Below are 17,917 nucleotides of genomic sequence, written 5' to 3'. Positions count from 1 at the left end.
CAAGTGAACAGGAAGGAGTACACTTGCCGTTCAAGTGTCATTCGTCATGTGTAGCTTGGCCCTCAGTTCACTATAACTTGTGAAGAGGGCTTTTGGGTTAGCAACAGGAACAGAGAACAGTTCTGCTGACAAAAATCCCTTCCATTAGTGGAGATTTTGTCTGTGATCCAGATTTCTTAGGCGCTAGCTACCCTTTTATAGTGTCAAAGACCAATCCACAGCGAAGTAGCAGCCACACAGCCATGATTCAACGCTTCCTTAAAAAGAGCCTCCGCTGGGGATGAAGAGAAGCTTTTATCCTTGCCGATCACAGAGTCTGCCAAGAAACCCTCTGGAATTATTACCAAGTAGCTCAGCAAACAGGGCCGCCAACTGGCAAGGCAGCCGACCAAAGATGAAACCTGATCTCCCCAGCACCCAAAGGGTGCACGTGGCTATGATTATTCTTTCCCTGAGCAAATTACCTTAAAGATTCAATGCCGTTTCTTGCTGATTTCACAAAAAAGTCAGACCTGCCCCTCCTGGTGATATCTACCAGGCCTCCTCTGTTATCCAACATTCCAGAATGAATGGCAGCCCGGCATATGCTGGAAGACTACGGGAGAGAAGTTCAAAAGAAAGAAGATTTAATGGAGCACTTGGTTCCTAGGTGGTGAGACTGTAATATGGCCAGCTGGGGGTCTATAGCTCAAAGCCCATCCGGAGCCTGAAATGAATTTATTCTGGAATCCACAAATCAGGACTCTGGTTGGAAATGAGTGAAGACTCTGGTAGGGCCATTTCTCCCACCACCAAGCCAAACTAAGTAACTATTTAGAGAAGCATTAAAAGGAGATGTGTGTGCATGCGCCAAAGCAGAGCTCAAACTCTTGCAAGATTTGGGACAATTTCAAGGGTTTGGGGAAATCTTTTGCATATGTGAGGCTTGTGACCCCATATTGAAAGAGGGAAGGAGAGAGGATGAGGAGGCTGTGCTGTGGCCCTCATTCAAAGGATGATAGTGGAACAGAGAGCAAGGAGATTGGGCAGAGGACCTGAAGGTGGTATTGCCCGATGTGACAAAAGACCTCAGAGGAGCCCCCGACCAACCTGAAATCTTCAAGGATTTCCCAAACTAGAGTCGGCTTCCTGTAAATACCAACTACCCAGAAAAGTATAATTTATTGATAGAAGTAATATCGGGCAACCTTACTCCAGAGTAGCCCTCATTGAATCCAAGTGCACGTCTCCACAATGTGAGTAATTAATCACAGTTACAAAAGCAGATTTGAAGGTGACTTTTTCGCCCTTGCAAACAACTCTCCCATAGAAACTTTGGCTGCACCTTACTTACGCTTTCATAGAAGGAAGTCCCAAACACTTTTGCTTTGTTGTTTAAGCAGCCGGCAGGACAGAGGTATCTGCAGAAGGGCACAGAAATTACAGTCAGGATGTTCAACCTTTTCAGTCCTCAGGCTTGCCTTTAATCTCAGCTGGAATGAGAGGAAGTCTGTATATTCTGTAACCCTTTGAGAACTAAGGCTTGGTTTAAATATGACCCTGGCAAGGGAAGGAGTGTCTTGTTTAACCTGGGCTGCTTCCCATATGATGCAGCTATGTGGCTTGTGACTGCAAAGTCCCTGGGGGACAATGCTTTGACCTGTGGGTGTCAGGTTCAAATCAAGCCCAGGCGCGAACCCTTAAACTTGTCTCATAATCTTCGGGATATTGTAGAGTTCCGTAACTGAGTGACTGAGGGAGGGGGAAAGGGTTCCCTGAAGACAGAAACTTGGGAAGCTACCAAGTGCGATCATCAAATAATGAGGAAGGAAAGGGAATTTTACAACTTTTTCTATGGATGGTGGACTTGTTAACCTCATTTCAACTACGACTTTTTAAAAGGGAAAAAAAGCACACATTGATGCAGAGAGAGAGAGAGAGAGAGAGAGAGAAATGGCTGCACTCTACATTTTCAAACAGCCTTCTCTTTAAGACCCAGGCCAATGTTTGGTTTGGGTCAAAGTTGTTTCTTTTCCTCCCCACAAAGTGATAAACTGTACTGTACTTAAAACGAAAACCATTTCAAGCAGGTCTTAACCAGGCTGGGTGGAGGCAACGTTTCTAAGGATGGTCCGGCTGAGACAAGTAAACACCACAGGAGAGAAACGCTGAAAGATCGGTACAGACCGTGGCAAAACCATGTCGAGCACGTCGGGAACTCAGCATTCGTTCTGAGCATAAAGTCAGTGGTGCCCCAACACACACCCTTCTTTGCCAAACCTGGCTGCATCGTTTGTGTGCCAGATAATCCAGAGGTTTATTTCATGGCTTCTACACAGCCTGCTGGACTTGTGTTATAACAACAGAGCACAGTCCTTGAATGTGAAAATATCTTTAAGCAGGGGTCATTTCATAGAAAAAAAGCTGGAGGAACTCATTAGCACAACTCATTAGCATAACTCATTAGCATATGCCACACCCCTTGCCATCGCCAGAAGTGTGTCATTAGCATAACTGATTTGCATATGCCACACCTGCTGATATCACCTATCCTGGCTGTTTTGGACCCAATCCTGGCCATTCAGGGCCGAAATTGGGCCCAAAATGGCAAAAAGGGGCTGAAAATGGCTGAAAAGGGGCCCAAAACGGTCAGGATCAGGCCGCTGCTGAGCAGGAGAGTGATCCACCACCCATCAGAGGGCCGATCCAGGCCGTTTTGGACCCAATCCAGGCTGAAACGGGCCCAAAATGGCTGAGAGTCAGGTGGGCGGGGCCACCTAACGTGACCTCTTTGGGGAACTGCCAGAACTGTGTTCCTGCACATTCCCCCTCGAAATGAGCCCTGTCTTTAAGTAATCCGGGCCAAGGCTGGGGCCTGTTTGCCCAGTGAAATAGGAAAAGACAGAAAGGGGAGGTGCCCAGTTACCTGTTACAGGTGGATCCTTTGCATCTGTCCCTCATTTTGGTGTCACACTTGATGGCTTGTGCTGGAAAAACAAGCAAGATGCATGTATGTGAGGAGAGAAATGCTCCAGCAGATGGACATAAGATGCTGTACCGGAGCAGACATCTGGCCCTCCTAACTCAATATTGGTTACTCTATTATCAGCATTCTCAGATCTCTGGACAAAGGTCTTTCCTAATACCAGCTAACTGAAGGTCCTTTACCTGCAGACACCGTGGGCTGAGCCTGGTACCTCTGCACATGTGAAGCATGGGCTCTGTCATGATGAACATGGGAGGCAGGCATCTGCCAAGTCATATCTAGATCAGTATTGTCTAGGGTTGGCAACAGAGCGCTGCCAGTGGGAGCCTTTGGAGGGCAGGGAATGGTTTGCACTCAGACTAACACAATGCTCTAGGAATTGGTCTCTATGTCTGTTTGTTTTTACCACAGAGACAGGCAAATTCCTAGAGTGTTGTGATGTCACTTCCAGGTACAAACCAGAAGTGACGTTGTGATGTCATGGTGCTGTGAATTTGTCTATCTCCTCCCCTGCCCCTTGCAACAAAGAGGCCTGGCGCGGCCTGGAGCCCAGGAATGGGAGCATGCCTGCTGCCCCTAGGAAAATGGTAAGCCTGGTGTTGTCTGCTCTGACTGGCAGCTGCTCTTCAGTGTCTCATACAAAGATCTCTCTCATCACTTGTTGACTAGGATCCTTTATACCTAGAGATGCTTTCTGCATGCAAAGAATCTATACCAGCTCATCTCCAAGATCTTCAGCAAAGCTATTTCCTAATGCTTCCCTAGCTCATGTACATCCCAGCCTTTTGCCAAGGCACACAGGGCGTAGCAGGTGGTGCCAGCTTCTTTCACTGTTCCCTTAGAACCATCCAGCTACGCTGACAGAGTGTGACTTATCCGTGAGCTGAGTGGGAATTTGAACCTGGGTCTCTCCGTTCCTAGCCCAGCACTGCACCCGAACTACCACACTTCTTACACCACACCTGTGAACAAAATTCTTGTAGCAGGAGATGCCAAGAGTTGAACCCAGGATCTTCCGTGTGCTAAACGTAACAGCGCATAACCATACGCCAAGGTGTTTTTTTCCACAGCCATGAGTGATAGAAACCTGTGCACTTCTTTAAATATGAAAGCCGAGAAGCTCCCGATTTGGTGCCAGTTGCCCTTTGATGCAGCAACCTCCAGGCTTATGCCACACACATGGCTTCTTTCCACGCCACCTGGAAGTCCTTCAGTAGTAGCTACTTGACTGCAGTCCCTTGAGCAGAGCCAAAAGGTATGTAGGCAGCTATTTAATGATCTCTCGGCAGATGAAAACCCAAACCATCCTCCACCTTGGGAGACAAAGATGCTCTCTTACTCATGTAAGTTGTGGCGGGTGATTTCCTTTCCTTGCTGGGTTCGGTCACCCTCTCTTGCACCCACATATGTTTGTTCTCTGTCACTTGGGACGTCTCCACTTCGTTGGTCTCCTCCACCTCCGGCTTTTGTACAAAACGGTCATCTTTGCAAAAGAGAAGCAAGGTAATATTTAAGGGCAAGGGCACAGAGGGCAGGAAACCAGGATGGGGGCGTGTGTCTATTTAATTTTGCAAATGAAAGATTCGGTTACATCACAAAGAAGTTCATTTCTAGTTGGAGCCTTGAAGTATAAAGTAAATGGGAGTGAAAGAAGGCCATTCCTGGCTTGGGATGGCCCCGGAAAAGAAGAGCTGGACATAAAAGACCAAAGGGATGAGTCCAAAGCTCCATCTAATCTGGCCTTTGGTATTTGACAGCAGCCAATCAAATGGCCGTCAGAGCTTGTAAGTAAGACTTTCAGAGGATGGACTGGGTTCCTCCAGTTCCATCTCTATTATCTTCCACCCAGAGCTGTACAACCCCTGAATGTGGAGATTTCATTTGTCTACCATGGCTGATTGTTTGTGCATGCATCTATCTCCATGCTAAAAGAGATCTTGCCCATAAAATCATTCCCCACTGCCCAGATTCGGAAAAAGAAAGTCACATCTTGGGGGTCACCGTTTCAAGCATTGGAACATTTGCCAATCTCCTTTACTGCCAGTTAAGCCAAGACTCCATGTGATACTGCTTATATGGCTGCCATGAAAACCAGCCATCCCACACTCCTCTCCCATTCCATCACCTGTTGCATCGCTCAAATGGTTCTAGCTGAGTGCGGTGGCGTGCGCCTGTAATCCCAGCCTGAGCACGGGAGGCTGAGGCCGGTGGATCGCTTGAGGTCGGGAGTTCGGAACCGCAGTTGTGTAATGTCAGTGGATGTCCATTGCTGTGTCAAATGGTTCTTGGAGTCCCATCCCATCCCAACCTGTGAACCCCATCAGCAGCAACTACAGGTGAGAAACCCCCCAAGGCCATTCCTTGAATGCCCCTAGGCCCCATTGGATTATTTCTGTATTGCATAAACATCAACTTCCCAAGATATCTAACAATAACAATCCCTTAAACGGCTTCAAAATGCTATTTGTATGAGCTAGGAAAGGACTGAGGAGTCATTCATGTTTGAACATAGGGTTATTAAATTTAGACTAAACTAAATTTAGTTTGAGGTTCTGAATAGGAGCAGTCTGTATTTATACTTTTTCCCCATTCTGGTTTTATATATATTTTAATGCATTAGTTTTATAAATTTTACATATTTATCTATTTTATCCTCCACGAATATTTTATGTAATTATACACTATCTATGGTCTTATATCCCATCAAGATGATGGTTTATGATGATTATCTTGCAGTGTTTCGTATTCTGTTTTATCTTGGGTCATGTATCATCGTATGTTGTTTTGAATGGTGGATATGCTTGACATAAGCCTATGAGCCTGAGACCGGGGGTCAAATGAGCCAATAAAGGAAGGAAAGGAATGAGAGGCCGAATTCTGGACCATTTCATCTCAGTTGGCTGTTGGGAGTTGTTATTTGCATCAGTGCATTTTCTGTTGAAACTCGTGGAAACATCTATCAAGTTGGTTTCCTTAGAGAACGATGTTACAGAAGCAACTTAAGTATTTTAAGTGACAAATAACCCAGAACGGACTTTGCTTCTTCTTCTTCATAAACCCTCGCCAAAAAAGGAGGATTGCGGGAATGTATACATACCTTTGTAACACAGGTTATTTTGGCACCGTCCTCCGTAACTAGGCGGACATTCTGAGCAAGGTCTTCCATTTTTGTATGGCGCCTCTCCAATCCAGTTCCCCCTGAAAGACGTGTGAGAAATATTCCTTATTTCCCCCCTTTCAAGAACTATCTGTTCAGCACACATACCCTACAATAGCATCACTGCATTTTTTTAGGACATCTGCCTGAATCTTTACCCTCCTGAGGCTTCTAAGCACCGCAGAGCTGTAGAGAAACTGAATGTCCCCACTGTAGTTGTATTTTGATAAATGACTGCAAACATGGAAAAAGATGGCTCCGTCCACAAACATAGTTCTGTGGCACTCGAGCGATAAATTGGCAAAATAAAGGAAGCTAAGAACATTCGCTCTTTGACATTTCCCAATCAGCCCATTGTTGACTGGGTTTTGCCACTGGTCCCTGCCAGGCATGTTTGATAAAACTGTTAGCAAAGACAATCTGTTGCTTTTTGTCTTCACACTGTTCAAGGTGGCTGGAGAAACCAGCATGGCCCAGCAGGGCTCTTCTCCACTGCATGGTCTATTTCAGTTTGGAAAGTTTCCAAGAGTGTCTTCCAACGTGCCCAAAAAAATACTAGCTGTGGTGTGTAATCCAAACAACTTGCAAATGGCTGGGAATTTTAGTCTCATACTGTGTTTTCCTCACCCCTGAAGACTAGAAATCACTCGGCAACAACCGTTGAGTTGGATCCAAAGGTCTGGTTCCATTAGCAGTGGAGTCATCATCTGGAGGCCCGTTCCATTGGAGGAAGGCTCTTTGCACAGGAAGAAAGTTCCACCATTAATGGAACTGAAGCTTTGGATCTGATCTCCAGTTGTTGAGAGATCAAAGAGGCCTCACCTAAACCAATCGGGAACATCCTTGTTCATTATGTGCTGATAGGAGCATCAATGATACACTGATAAGTTCAAAGTAAAAACTTAGGCCTCATTCTCTTGAAGAAACCGATATTAATTTTGCCTTAGAGCTCATTGAGAAGTCCCATTGCAAACTCCATTAAATCGCTTTTGAGAAGGCAAGGAATTCACATGCTGCCATCTTTGCCTTGCTATCCTTACTTGGGGGAGTAGTTGCAGACCAAGTAGACAGAATTCTCCCAGATCTCGCCCCACACATTCATCCTCTTGCAGACATTCACAGCACAGCCAACCTTATTGGTGGTGGCCCAAACGATCTGCAAAGGGAGACGCAGACATTACTGACCCATTCCTTTATATAAAAGCACATCTGTGAAGTATTCACAGTTCGCAGATTTCATAGTTATATTTCAACAGAAACCATTCTCAAATGGAGTGGCAAGAATGTAATGAAACAGTAAAAACACTCGTGCCGATTAAACCTGAGATAAAACAAATTCAGAGGACCTTGAAGGTCTGCCCTCCTCTGGTTCCTTCTTCCAGCATAAGATGCTCTTCCACCTTGTATCAGAGGCAATTGTCACCATTCGTGGAATTGATCAAGGGATCCTGCCTGCTGTCCGTAAGCAGTAATGAAAAGGCAAAGGGAAGCTGTTATAGTGAGCCTTTGTTTCACTCATTTCTATTGCTGCTGTCCCTGATTATGCCATTTCTATCCCATTTCTACAATAGTCATGACCAACAAGGGAAGAAATACATTTTCATTCATTCATTCGTTCGTTCATTCGTTCATAGTCCATCTTTCTCACTGAGACTCAAGGCGGATTACATAGTGTGAGATTAGTACAATCAGTGGCAAGGACAAGGGCAGGCATTTCCATACAGTGTCAAGGACATTTCCATAAACAATGTCATGGGGTAAAAGAATATAAGTTTACAAAGATATAGTATTAGCAAGGATCCAGTATGGGGTTGAGGAATTGCTGAAACAGAACATAATCAATTTTGGGCCTGACATTGAACAACATAAAGCACAGGTAGGATATAGGAGTACATATTTAAAGCAACAGATAATATGTAAGGCAATGTAAAGACGCATATCAATTTAATGCAAAAGTTCTCCACTTGGGAAAAGAAAATGATGAGAAAATGGAAAATCCCCATGTCGATTTTGCTTCTTCTTCATGTAAGTTGAACTCACGACTTTTTAATACGATACCAGGGCATTTTGAAATTGACTAATACACTTGCATATAATTTAGACTGCAAAAGTCAGAACAAACAAACGAGACCATCTTGAAAAACGGGGTCCTAATTCCCATGATTCCTAGAAACTGATTCTATAACCTGGGAGCCGTGATTGGTGTTGGGGGGGGGCAATCAGTGGGAGGGCTTCTAGTGTCCCTTCCCCACTGGCAGACCTCCTGAGGACACTGTGTGTTTTTGGCCACTGTGTAACACAGAGTGTTGGACTGGACGGGCCATTGGCTTAATCCAACATGGCTTCTCTTATGGTCTTATGTTCTTAAGACCTAGTCCGAAACGGGCACTGATATGATATCAGATGACACCTCTTGCAAAAGGTTCTCAGCTGGCCTCAGAGTCTCTCTACACATGACATCTTGGATGGGGACGCTCAAGTGACTGTGTGGTCTTATATTCAAGTGTCCTCTGTCTCCCTAGCTGTGCACGTGTATCCACAATGGGAGAACAAGTGTACGATCTTTCACTTGAGCATCTCTGTGTAAGAGACTCTGAGTTTTTACTCATTTTTTTTCCAGGGGAAGGGTCATGGCTCAGTGGGAGAGCCTCCACTTGGCATGCAGGAGGTCCCAGGTTCAAACCCTGGCATCTCAGGTTGTAGGTGACATGAAAGATCTCGACCGGAGACCCTGGAATGCTGCTGCCGATCTGAGTAGACAATACCACCTAGATGGACTGATTCACTGTAAGGCAGCTTCTTATGCAGATATATGTACATATCTACCGACGCCACAAAAACTTGTAAGAAAAGGCTACAAGTTCCAACCACAGGTTGCTGTTCCTTACCTGTGTGTAGTGCGTACACATAGCTCCCGAGCATCTGTCTGGGCACCATGGCTTGCATTCATGAGGATATGGGTATGTATAGTCCTTAACTTCATCATACCACGACTGGACATGGAACGCTGGAGATCGGTACCTAGGTGTTGGGATTTTTACAAGTGTCATTCTCTTCAGTCATGAAAGAGTTAATTTGTTTGTGTTTAGTTAGAGACAACTAGTTTGCATAAGACCAGTTAGATGTCGAGTTGTTCTTCCTGCCAGGGTAAAAGGGGAGTTGCATGCTTAATGAACAGATCTTGGATTGATTATTGGCTGACCAGGTTTATTGGGGGGCAATTGACATTCTTCTCTTTACTCAGGAGTCAGACGCCATTGCTCTCCAGTTAGTTAGACCGTTATCTCCAGGATGTAAGGATGTAGGAACTAAGTTAGCTCTTCTTTATTTTATCTCCAATGTACCCTTTATTATTTTTCCCTATATATGTAGTAAACATTTATTTTAGAAGCTGAACACACGTGTCTGTGATTCTTTATCTGCTGTGCAAATTCTCTACTCTGTAACAATACTTATCCAACACTAAGAAACCAAAGGGACATTTTGATTCTACCAAGAATGCTACCTCCACAAAAGGTATTTGTGTCTACAAAATGTCTTTGCTTCATTGCCAAGTTCTCAGGCTCATCAGATGAGCAAAGTAGAGCCAGTTTGGTGTAGTGGTTAAGAGCAGCAGGACTCTAATCTGGAGAGCCAGGTTGATTCCCCACTCCTCCACTTGAAGGCAGCTGGGTGACCTTGGTGCAGTCAAAGCTCTTTCAGAGCTCTCTCAGCCTTACCTACCTCACAGGGTGGTTGTTGTAGGGATAATAATAATATACTTTGTAAACTACTCCGAGTAGGTGTTAAGTTGTCCTGAAGGGCAGTATATAAATAGAATGTTATTATAATTATATTATTAAAGTACAGGTCCTTTTCTGTGGTGGCGCCCTCTCTCTGAAATTTCCACCCAAAATGATCCTCCTGGCACCAAGCACATTACATTTCTAAATGAAAAAGATGCAGGGCTTTTTTTTCAGCGGGAACGCAGTGGAACAGAGTTCCGGCACCTCTTAAAAATGGTCACATGGCCGGTGGCCCCGCCCCCTGATCTCCAGACTGAGCTGCGCTGAGCAGCGCAGGGGGGCAATCTAAACTCCCCTCTGTCTGGAGATCAGGGGCGGGGCCACTGGCCATGTGACCATTTTCATCAAGGGCAATTTAAACTTTTTAAAACTCCCCCCCTTGTTCCAGCTGACCCAAAGTGATGTCATTGTGTGGTCCTGAGTTCCACCACCTCTTTCCCCAGAAAAAAAGCCCTGAAAAGATGTATTATTTCCCTAAGCATTTTGCTGGGAGTTTGGGCATGTTATTCTACAAGAAAAATAAGAGTGTGTGTTTTTTTTAGCATGGCCTCTATAAAAGACAGCCTACTCATAAGAAGACAAATGAAGTTTGGGATTCTGCACTGCTTGCACCTCAAGGTGCTTAGGCAAATCTGCCCCACAGCGATGCCTTCTGATCAGAACACATTCGAAGAAAGCCTTGAAGCCACCTGTGCTTATTTGGTATCTCCAGTAAGGGAAAGACTCTTCACAGGTGTGCTCTCTCTCTTCCAACTAGGTATATAAAATCATATTTTGGGAGGCACAAGAAAATGAGTCTGGATTCACATGAAAGTGCACCTTCAGCCAGTTCTTGCCATTTAGAGGGGGCATAAACATTCAACTGGATAAACAATCCTGTTTTTAAAACTCTGGCCACCGTGTTAGGATGAAACATTCATCAGGGATTATGTAAAGTACATTTCTCAGTAACCCGCACATATGTTTGCATTTGGGGAATGCACACAAAGGGGCTCCGGTTGGAAAAAGAGGCTCTAGATGGACAAGGAACAACAGCCAGATGCCCATGGAGGATTAAAGAGAACTGCAATATGAACATTGTGCTCAGAAACCAAATATAGATTTTTGCTTTCTACAGAGGACTCGGCCTTGACTTCAGTCTCTCGATCCCAGCGTGTTTCATCAGGGACACGTCTGATAGCCGCACTCCCTTCTGAGGGTCGCTGGCCAAAGCCCCCTTCCTTGGGCAGGCAAACTATATCGCAAGAAGTAGCAGCTTTTGCATGTAAAACATGCAGGTCAGAATTAGGGTGGGTCATCGTCAGGACATTCTCTGTAAATTGCTGCTGTCCCATCATTAGCTGCACCCGGAACTAAAAGAGACAATAATAACATTCGATTTATAAACTGCCCTTCAGGACAACTTAACGTCCACTCAGAGTGGTTTACAAAGGATGTTATTATTATCCCCACAACAATTACCCTGGGAGGTGAGGGGCTGGGAGAGCTCTGAGGAGCAGTGACTGACCCAATGCCACCCAGATGGCTTCAAGCAGAGGAGTGAGGAATCAAACCTGCTTGTCCATATTAGAGTCCTGCCGCTCTTAACTGCTACACCAGACTGGCTCTCTACTTGATAGTGCACGTTGTGCCACTGAAATCATTCATCTCCTCCTATATCTTCTCATCCATACAGGGGATTTTGTTATGTTACAATCATGTGTCAATTTCCCTTTTTGCTATGCCACTGTGTGAACAATCCAGATGTTTAGATCAGCAAACATATCAGTGGTATTAACTTCAGTGCATGGAATTCTCAGAATTACAGATAGGAAGCTCACCAGCCAAAAGCTATTGAAAAACAGAGTTCCAGTGATGAGTACCCTTCAACATATGTGCACGTTGTGGTTGGTACAGAGGCTTGAATTTCTAATTAACCCCAATCAATTAGAATAAAATGTTTTGTGAATGCAATTGCTTCCCTCTTGTCTGTGTGTTCCTAGAAACGTTGGCAAGTTCTACAAGATATTTTGGCAGGTGTGGTCAGAAGGAATTCACAGACTCAAACAGACAAGGTTCAAATAGACAAACAGACAAGACGAACGTTCTCTAGATGTGTAAACAAAGATGTTTTGGGCCTAAGTGCGCTTCCAGGGTACAAAAGGCCAGAAGGTCCTTAATGGGAAATATCTGCGGCCATTCCGGCATTAAATAAGCATCTACAAATTCTGCGCAAGTGTGCTCAGTGAAAAACCCAGAGAGTTCCAGAATGAAGAGAGAGAATTTCAGAAAATGCTGATTGAGTGTCGTTTGAATAACTAGAGCCAATGTGCCATCATTGCATACTGGTTAAGACCGGGTGCTGTGAGCCAGGAAGTCTTATGTACATTGAGTGGAATCCATAGAATCTTGAGCAGAGTTTGCTTGTGGAACACAACAGATCTTTTCTTCTTATTATTACTGATCCAATTGCTCTCCCCTCAAAAAGCTACTCCTGAGGGCTGGGGGATGCTTGGAAAAATGTGGGATGTATGCAGGGGACTGAAGTCAAAAGAGGGAACCTGTGGAAATTCTAGTTCCCCCTTGTGTAAGCAGAAGTGCAGAAGTGTTTTCCACTTACACAGGGTGTTTGTTGTGTGGATAATAATAACATCGTTTTTAAACCACTCTGAATGGGCATTAAGTTGTCCTGAAGGGCAGTATATAAATCGAATGTTGTTGTTGTTGTTGTTAAAAGAGGGATGAATCCAGCCCCATCATCTTCAGAGAGTGATCTTTTGGGAAACATTTCAAACAAAGATCTTCCCTTTCACACTGACCCTCTCAAGCCGCACTGGTAGCCCCATCCCAGAAAGATTTCCATAGGAGATGCTGCTCTTACCTGCCCCAGTGAACTGCCAAGTTTTGACCAATTGACATCAAGAGGGTGGCAGGGCCATGGTCCCAAATGCACTCCTGGGCCCAGGACTCGGCAGATCTCTCCAGCTCATCATCCCACGTCTGCACAAGAGAAAGAGGAAAGGATTCTAGATCAGCGGATCAAAGCCAACCAAAAGGAAGTCCAGTCACGGGCCATGCAATCTTGCAACCACAGGAAAAGCCAAGGGGTGCCCACAGTGGCCAAGAAGGGAATCTTGCATAGCAAGGGGGAGACAAGTCTGCTCAGAGAACTTTTGATCTCTGGGGAAGGAGCCGTGGCTCAGTGGTAGAATATCTGCTGGGCATGCAGTATATCTAATTATTCATTTGGCACTAATAAACCGGTACGTGATTTGGAAAACACAAAAGCCACATTATATTGTCGAAGGCTTTCACGGCCAAAGAATGATGGTTGTTGTGGATTTTCCAGGCTGTATAGCCGTGGACTTGGCATTGTAGTTCCTGACGTTTCGCCAGCAGCTGTGACTAGCATCTTCAGAGAGATCTCTGTCTTTTGGTGCTACACCTCTGAAGATGCCAGCCACAGCTGCTGGCGAAACGTCAGGAACTACAATGCCAAGACCACGGCCATACAGCCCGGAAAATCCACAACAACAAAAGCCACACTTTATCTGGAGAGTCCCAGGTTCAATTGCTTGCATTTTCAGTTTAATCTCCAGTTTAATAGGTTTGGATGATCTGTGTGAAATATTTTGAGCACTCTGATTATCAATAACTAGAGCATGGTGAAACATGTCAGGTATGATAAATTGCCTTCATTCCATAGCAGCTTTGCCAGAGGCCAGATGTGAACAATTGGAGGTGGCGGGGGGAAGTCTTTCATGAGAACAATTTCCCATGTAACAAGGCCAACATTAGTCACCTTGTGGTGACCTTTCCACCTGGTGACTCATCCTTGAGAAAATCGGAGAGAATGGAAGCCCATTAAGCTCATCTTGGCCCTGGTGATAGACCCCTGGGTAATCTATGAGGTGTGACTCATTGAAAGAGCTTTGCTCCATAAGCTTCACAATATGGATATTGTAGTTTGAACATATACATGAAACTGCCTCATACTGAATGGACCATCGGTCTATCGCGATCAGTATTGTCTTTTCAAACTGGCAGTGGATCTCCAGGTGGCAGGTGGAGGGCTTTCACATCATCTATGTATCAATTTAAAATATCCTCTGCTACCCCAAGACTAGCTTTCCAATACATTGTCCCATCACTGCCATGAAAGAATAACCCTTTGTCACCCACTGTCCCAGGCAGTGCTGGGAGGGACAAAAAACCCACCATTCTTGCAGACCAGCACCACAAGACATGAAGGCATTACCAAATTGCCTAAAGACATTTCCTTTCTCTTCCGGTGAGGGCACTGCTACTTCACTTGCCCTCCATGATGACACTACCGAGACAAACCCAACTGGCTTTGCAGCAAGCTGTGATCCCTGATTGTTTTAAGAGTATGCAGTCAGGCAGAAGAAAATGGCTTTGTTGCATTTGTAGCATTGTGCTATCCCAGTCACTATGTGATCCCTGATTGTCTTAGATGATGCAGCCAGGAAGAAGAAAATGGCTTTGCTAGATTTGTAGCATTGTGGCTATAACACTCACTATGTGATCCCTGATTGTTTAAGGTTATGCAGCCAGGAAGAAGAAAATGGGTTGTTAGATTTGTAGCATTGTGGCTACAAATGATTATCTTCGATTATGCAACCAGGAAGAAGAAAAGAGCTTTGTTGCATTTGTAGTATTGTGGTATCTCACTCACTATGTGATCCCTGATTGTCTTAGATGATGCAGCCAGGAAGAAGAAAATGGCTTTGTTAGATTTGTAGCATTGTGGCTATCTCACTCACTGCATGATCCCTGATTGTCTAAGATTATTCAGTCCGGCAGAAGAAAACAACAGTGTTCAAAGAGTTGTAAAAAGCCACAACAGTTACTTTAAAAGGTAAGTTTGGAGTCAGGTGGCATTTTTACCCTAAACATTTTGTGGGTGTAAATTTGGTGCATTCCAATTGAGACGCTCCTGGAGCCCACCACAACAAGCCCGTCTGTCCTGCTTCCCTTCTGTCATCAGCCCCAAACTTGCACTGCTGATGACTAGCCTGGCCTTTTAAGTCTCCGATTCCTTTGCTTATTTTCCATTCTGGATTCCTAATCAACGTAGAACTTGCTTGGCTTTGGCTGCCTTCCACTGTCTTTACTACTGTTCTATAATGAAAACATACAATGGAAGTGCATGTTATTAGACTTGCAAAGTGGTTTGGGGCAATTTTATTTTTGGCCGGCAATGCCGTTAAGATTGTACATTGTTCACATCTGGCTTACGAAGGGAGCCTGCCAAAACACATGCTATGGGATTCGTTTTCCTTTACCCTTGAAGACCGGCCACCAGCCTTCCACTGTAGAGATCAACTCAGCAAGATATTTTCTGGGGTAAGCCCAATATAAATGAATGGGGGCCGCACTTGAACAGAACAGGATCTATCCACTGACAGGAAATGCGCATTAGCTCTAATAAACTCGTTTTTAATTTATTTATTTTTTTTTGAAAAATTTTTATTGGGTTAGAATCCATTATTTCCACATTTACATTCAATTTTCCCCAATTTTTTCATCTCTAACCCCCTCCCTTTCCCCCCCTTTTTGTTGACTTCCAACAGCTTTCCAACCCTTTGTCCCCTTTCCCTTACTTTTATTAACTTCCTCTATCTAAAACAAATATATATTCTCCATTATTCTAAGCAGTACATCCTTAACTATTTTTAACATTATATGCCCAAACTGTAAGCCTTTGTTTCCATCTTAGATAAACAATTTATCCCAATTTTTCAATTTCAGGTATTTCTATATATCATAAACCATATAGATCATACATTCGTTTATATCAAACAATTTGACTTATTCTCTATATATATTACTCATTCTATCTTTTTATAATAGTTCTATATATCTCTCCTCACGTAGTCAATCAATTTGACCCATCTATATCTTCAGACATTCAGTTTGGTACAAAACTTGTCAGAAAAAAAAGAAAATATTGTTAGTTAATCGCTCCTTATATTTAGTCCTTATAATTAATTATTTTCTCTATGTTCTGTTTGTTAACCTATATATATCTATATATATGTCAATCTATTAATCTGACTGCTTATTAATTCACATTTATCTCTTCTCCCCCCGGTAAAGTCTCCCCCCTCTACTTCAATACTTCAGTAGTTCTCAAACTGCCACAGTTTTCCTCCCACCTCCCATTTCTTCTCCAGGTATTGTTTCAGCTTCTCCCAGTCTGTGTTGAACTGCCCTGAGTCCAGATCTCTCAATTTTCTTGTCATCTTGTCCATTTCAGCCATATACAGCAATTTGTAAGTCCAATCTTCAATAGTTGGCACTTCTTGTACTTTCCATTTTTGCGCATACAAAAGTCTAGCTGCTGCTGTCATATAAAATATCAACGTCCTGTGTTGGGCTGGAATTCCCTCCATTCCCAAGTTCAGTAGCAGGAGTTCTGGGTTCTTATTAATTTGAAATTGTAAAATTTCACTCATTTCTCTTATTATTTCCCCCCAGTACTGCCTGGCTACCTCACACGACCACCACATATGATAGAGGGAGCCCTCAATGCTTCTTACATTTCCAGCATTTATTAGAAGTATTCAAATTCCCTAGCGCAATCTTCTTTGGTGTCATGTACCAACGATAGATCATTTTATAAATGTTCTCTTTGATATTAATACATGTCGTTGTCTTCATTGTAGTTTTCCACAAGTATTCCCATGCCTCCATTGTTATTTCTTTATTAAAGTTTATAGCCCATTTCACCATTTGTGTTTTAACTATCTCATCCTCGGTATACCACTTCAACAGTACTTGGTATACCTTGGATATTCTTTTCTTATCTTCTTTAAGAAGGGTCTGCTCTAGTTCCGAATTCTCTATTCGTATACCTCCCTTTACAGAGTCCGAATTATATAAGTCTCTGATCTGTCTATACTGGAACCAATCGTAGTTAGGTGATAGTTCCTCTTGTGTCTTTATTCTAAGTTTGGATGCTTCAGTTTTAGTTATTTCTTTATACGTTAAACATTGTTGTTCATTATCAACAGCTCTCGGGTCTATCACCTCATATGGAACCACCCACAAAGGGGTTCCTTCTTGTAGATAAATTCTGTACTTCTTCCAGATTATGTATAGACTTCTCCGAACAAAGTGATGCAGGAACATCGAGTTGACCTTTACTTTGTCATGCCATAAATATGCGTGCCATCCAAATATTTTTTTATATCCCTCTAGGGCTAATAGTTTCTTGTTCTTTAATGTCATCCATTCTTTCAACCAAACTAGGCAGATTGCATCATGATAAAGTCTCAGATTGGGCAGTTGCATTCCGCCTCTTTCCTTTGCATCTTGTAAAACTTTCACTTTCACTCGAGGCTTCTTGCCTGCCCAAACAAAATCTGATATTTTCCTCTGCCATTTTTCAAATTGTTTGGAGTCTCTGATGATTGGTATTGTCTGTAGCAAAAACATTACTCTTGGTAACACATTCATCTTAACTGCTGCAATCCTGCCCAACCATGACAAATTCAATCTATTCCATTTAATCAAGTCTCTCTCTATCTGAGTCCATAGTTTTTCATAATTGTTTTTGAATAGATCTATGTTCTTTGCAGTTAATTCGACTCCCAAATATTTCACTTTACTTGTTACTTCACAATCCGTAGTTTCCATTAACAATTGTTGTTTCTGCTTAGTCATATTTTTGCATAATATCTTTGACTTCTTTTTGTTAATGAAGAAACCTGCCAAGTCTCCAAACTCCTTGATCTTATCTATCACTCTTGGCATGTTCTCCAATGGGTCCTCTACAATTAACATTATGTCATCCGCAAATGCTCTGACCTTGTATGAATAGTCCTTTATTTTTATTCCACGAATTTCATCATCTTGACGTATTTGTATCATCAGAATCTCCAATACTAAAATGAACAACAATGGAGATAACGGGCAACCTTGTCTTGTTCCTTTACTTATCGTCAATTTCTTGGTCAATTCATCATTCACCACAATTGCTGCAGTCTGGTCTCTATAAATCTCCTT

The 17,917-nt window shown here is 43.4% G+C and overlaps 1 protein-coding gene across 2 annotated transcripts in view; it reads right to left on the bottom strand.

The window, feature by feature from the left end:
* Positions 1–17,917, bottom strand: part of CRISPLD2 (cysteine rich secretory protein LCCL domain containing 2) — a 61,224-nt gene that overhangs the window by 16,971 nt on the left and 26,336 nt on the right. For both annotated transcript variants that reach the window (XR_008598371.1, XM_055000707.1), the window contains exons 3-10: positions 12,768–12,886; positions 9,011–9,143; positions 7,163–7,278; positions 6,063–6,163; positions 4,305–4,448; positions 2,906–2,966; positions 1,334–1,400; positions 465–595 (exon numbers count right to left, since the gene is read on the bottom strand). Coding sequence is in view for 1 of the 2 variants with exons in the window: in XM_055000707.1 (XP_054856682.1) it covers positions 465–595; positions 1,334–1,400; positions 2,906–2,966; positions 4,305–4,448; positions 6,063–6,163; positions 7,163–7,278; positions 9,011–9,143; positions 12,768–12,886 (872 nt within the window). In the remaining variant the exon portion in view is untranslated. The remainder of the gene's footprint in view (positions 1–464; positions 596–1,333; positions 1,401–2,905; positions 2,967–4,304; positions 4,449–6,062; positions 6,164–7,162; positions 7,279–9,010; positions 9,144–12,767; positions 12,887–17,917) is intronic.

Source organism: Eublepharis macularius, chromosome 16 (genome assembly GCF_028583425.1).
Source record: "Eublepharis macularius isolate TG4126 chromosome 16, MPM_Emac_v1.0, whole genome shotgun sequence".
NCBI lineage: Eukaryota > Metazoa > Chordata > Lepidosauria > Squamata > Eublepharidae > Eublepharis > Eublepharis macularius.
The sequence above is the reverse complement of the archived record's forward strand: the minus strand, read 5'-3'. Positions and strand labels throughout refer to the sequence as shown.